Consider the following 3,321-nt stretch of genomic DNA (forward strand, 5'->3'; position numbering starts at 1 on the left):
ATGATAAATAATACATTAAAATGCTGACTAGCTTGATGCTCCACAGGTTAAAGCCGACATTCCACTGGAAAATGTCATTATCCCTTTTATTTTTATTATTTCGTGGATTACACTTTCCACAGATCACAGAAACCTTTTGTTTGGTGCGTCTCCAGGGCTTGACATTAAAGCTGCACAGAAAGGTAACAGGTCAGATGGAAATATGGCCCCATGCGACACAAGTCTGAGCTGCAATTATTCATCCTGGAGAGGACAAAATGCATTTTAGACCCTAAAGTGATGTCATTTCAGAACGATTCAATGTGACAGCAGACGCTCAACTAGGTCAGTTGACATTTGGCTTGCTCGCAGTTATCAGCGAGTTTCCACACATAGTATTACAACAAGCTATTACTTCACTCCATAATCTATAAAAATATTCAGATAAACATATAGTGGGTTTAATTTGATTCTATTCCAGTTTAAGAGCAGCATGTCCCACTGCACAGGAGAAAGTGCAAGAAGGGACAGACATTTTAGCCTTTAACAAAGGAAGTTTCAGTTCTATTGTGATAAAATTATGGATGTATTCTTAAATAATTTTATATGACACTGAATAATTTGTCCATGCATATGATATTTGGAGAGAGATGTAGCAATGCATTATTATCACACATTTGATATAGTTTGTGTCATTACAAACAACTCCATGAACACTGACAAAGATTCAATCATCTTAGATCTTTTTATTATTAAATATAATACACCGCTGATTTACAAGATGAAGAGCATTCACTTGGCCACTTCCTCAAGCTTGGGGTCTATGGAGGGTGGGGGGAAGAAAAGCAGAAAAAACATTAGTGCAAAGTAGACAAGGTGGGCGGATCTATATGACAAAAGAAATGTGGTATGAAGAGGAAAAGGATGGAACAATGAAGTGCATAGATAAAATGCTCCCAAAACAACTTGAAGCTACTTAAAAAAAAAAAAAAAAGTCTAAAGATATCTTGCTTGAATGGCGTCACAACTCTTGAGTATTTTTGGATGGAGATAAATCAGAGCACAAAAAAGAATGGTTGAAAATGTCTTAAAAAAAAAAAAAATTCATCAATATTAATTTTAACAATTGGACAGTTTTCTAGCAAAAGACAAAGGGTGTTCCCTGAGAAGAGGTTTATGTCATGGTCAAAGGACAAGAGTGAAAATGGAGACAGGCAAAATCTCACCTTGGAATTTGAAGTCAGGGAACTTAGTGAGGTCTCCCCCACCATATAGCCTCTCCAGTTTGGAAACCTCTTCACCCATGACCTTTTGATAAGCAGGTCCTCCATCCACAATTCCACCAGCAGCCCTGGAGGAGCCACAGCATCAAAAGTTGGAAAGAGATGCGCAGAGAATGATAAGGGGAATGAAATTTCTTGAATGCAAAATTTGAGATCTGGCTACTTCAATCGGTAGCTTCCATCAACGTTTACGTTCAAGCGTGACTCATAAATTACGCTGCAAGGTTCAAGTGACACAATTGAGATAATTTTGTGACACAATTGGGGAAAAATGTGGAATTGTGCACTTGGACCTGCAGCGTAACATCATTTGAAAAGCAGGGTGTCTTTCGCCTATCAATGACTAACTTGCTCTTGGTGTTGTAGTCGCGAATCTTGTCCAGGAACATTTTTTGCACGGGGTCCAGCTCTTTGGCCTTGTTCATCACAACAGCGGAGAGGCCAATATTCCTGCGCAGGGTCTGACTGACTGCAGAACGCAGCATGGAGGACAGCTGGAGCAAGCCATGGAGCGCCATCTGAAGGCAGACACAACATAAATTGTTACAAAAAAACTCAATTGGTGATAGATATTAATTCCAATATTTATACATGTACCCAGGAGCTGGGTTCAAACGACGCTAAATTTTTAAGAGCACAGGTTCAGTCACGGAGAAGCAAACGGAATGCATTTGCAAAGCATTAGAATGTACAGTAGTGTAAATAACAGACAACAATGCACCATCTTCATTCGGGGAATAAAAACTACAATATCATGTTGGTCCATCAGCGTCAAGACCAGTTACCATCACAGTGTATTCTTTAAATTTACAATAATAGCCATTCGACAATACAAGGTCGTTGGAGTTTGGCTAAAGGCTAGTTAGCTTTAGCTTGTCTTAAGCTCACGCATTTCAATGACTTTTTTTGCGAGTTACACTAACGCCGGGCTTTGTAAAAACACAAAAACTCCAATGATCTCATATCCAGCACTGGGGGTCCCCTTAAACATTTAATGCCATTAACGAACTAAAACACTCACCTTGGATTTGACACTAGCGATCCAGCAGGCGAAATGTGGAAGACCGCGCGCTGTGGATTGTGGGACATCGCTGGTGGGGTGGACCCGTTAATTCAGCTTTCAAATAATACGTGCACAAAGCACAGATAAATGTCCTTAGTGTGGAAATTATAGCTAGACATAAAAAATGTACATTAAGTAATATATCTAGAGTACAGGTAATATTAATATGAATTTAGTATTCAAATGAGAGCTGATGCAAAATACGGCACGCGGGCCGAATACGGCCCTCGGGGTTTTTTAATCGGTCCGTTGATCTTCATTTTAAAAAAAACAACAACCATACAATAATTTCATCGTGTCCACCTTGCAATTCCCACATTTCTCCGTTAGGAAGTGCAGTAGACATTTGTAAACGTTCGTGGAATTGCAATGTATAATGGCAATATAATGACACTGTTGCTGTGACATGTTCTTCAGCAAAATTCTATCTCAATACGATTTGGCCTGATAACACATACAGCAATCTACAGTTTCAATTGTACTTCATGGGTTAATAATAAGCCATATAAGGTATCATTATACCTCACTGTCCATAATATACTCCCCACTTAACTATATATTTCTGAGTCTTGACTAAATCCGGCTAATGTGAGTTTGTAGTTAATATAAAAATTAGTTAATATCATTTGTCATTTGTCCAGGTCTCTTTTATACCTACAACGGACAATGTCGTTTTATTTTGTGCAAGTATTTTACAGATATACAGCTCAACCAGTATGATGATAATTATTCACACAGACACTACTAAGGTCATTTTAAAATTTCCAGTAAACCACGCATTGATATTTGTGTACTAGAGGAGGAATGAGGAGTATTATACCCAGCATCCAAAATTTGGACAGGTAGAAAACAATGAATGCAAACTCCAACCAGAAAGAGTGAAACAAACTTACCTGAGCAGCAGAAGTTCTACAGATTTAGTCACCACACTTCATTACAAACATCAAACTCATTAAAACCATTTAGGGGAAAGCACACACACACACACACACCATC

At 38.5% G+C, this 3,321-nt stretch overlaps 1 protein-coding gene across 1 annotated transcript; it reads right to left on the reverse strand.

The window, feature by feature from the left end:
- Nucleotides 1-705: 705 nt before the first annotated feature.
- Nucleotides 706-2,440, reverse strand: atp5pf (ATP synthase peripheral stalk subunit F6). Its single transcript, XM_088369257.1, has 4 exons — nucleotides 2,284-2,440; nucleotides 1,611-1,780; nucleotides 1,206-1,330; nucleotides 706-800 (listed from the first exon to the last, which is right to left on the reverse strand). Exons 2-4 carry the CDS (start codon nucleotides 1,778-1,780, stop codon nucleotides 772-774), a joined length of 324 nt encoding a protein of 107 aa, XP_088225383.1. The 5' UTR covers nucleotides 2,284-2,440; the 3' UTR covers nucleotides 706-771.
- Between the last annotated feature and the right edge of the window lie 881 nt (nucleotides 2,441-3,321).

This window comes from Syngnathus floridae, chromosome 2 (assembly GCF_059516105.1).
Source record: "Syngnathus floridae isolate MCC-2025c chromosome 2, RoL_Sflo_1.0, whole genome shotgun sequence".
Lineage (NCBI taxonomy): Eukaryota > Metazoa > Chordata > Actinopteri > Syngnathiformes > Syngnathidae > Syngnathus > Syngnathus floridae.

Coding starts and splice junctions, on each gene's coding strand:
- atp5pf (XM_088369257.1), bottom strand. CDS start 1,780: ATGGCGCTCCATGGCTTGCTCCAGCTGTCCTCCATGCTGCGTTCTGCA. Junction 1,331..1,610: donor GACTACAACACCAAGAGCAA/GTTAGTCATTGA, acceptor TGGCTCCTCCAG/GGCTGCTGGTGGAATTGTGG. Junction 801..1,205: donor CCCTGACTTCAAATTCCAAG/GTGAGATTTTGC, acceptor CACCCTCCATAG/ACCCCAAGCTTGAGGAAGTG.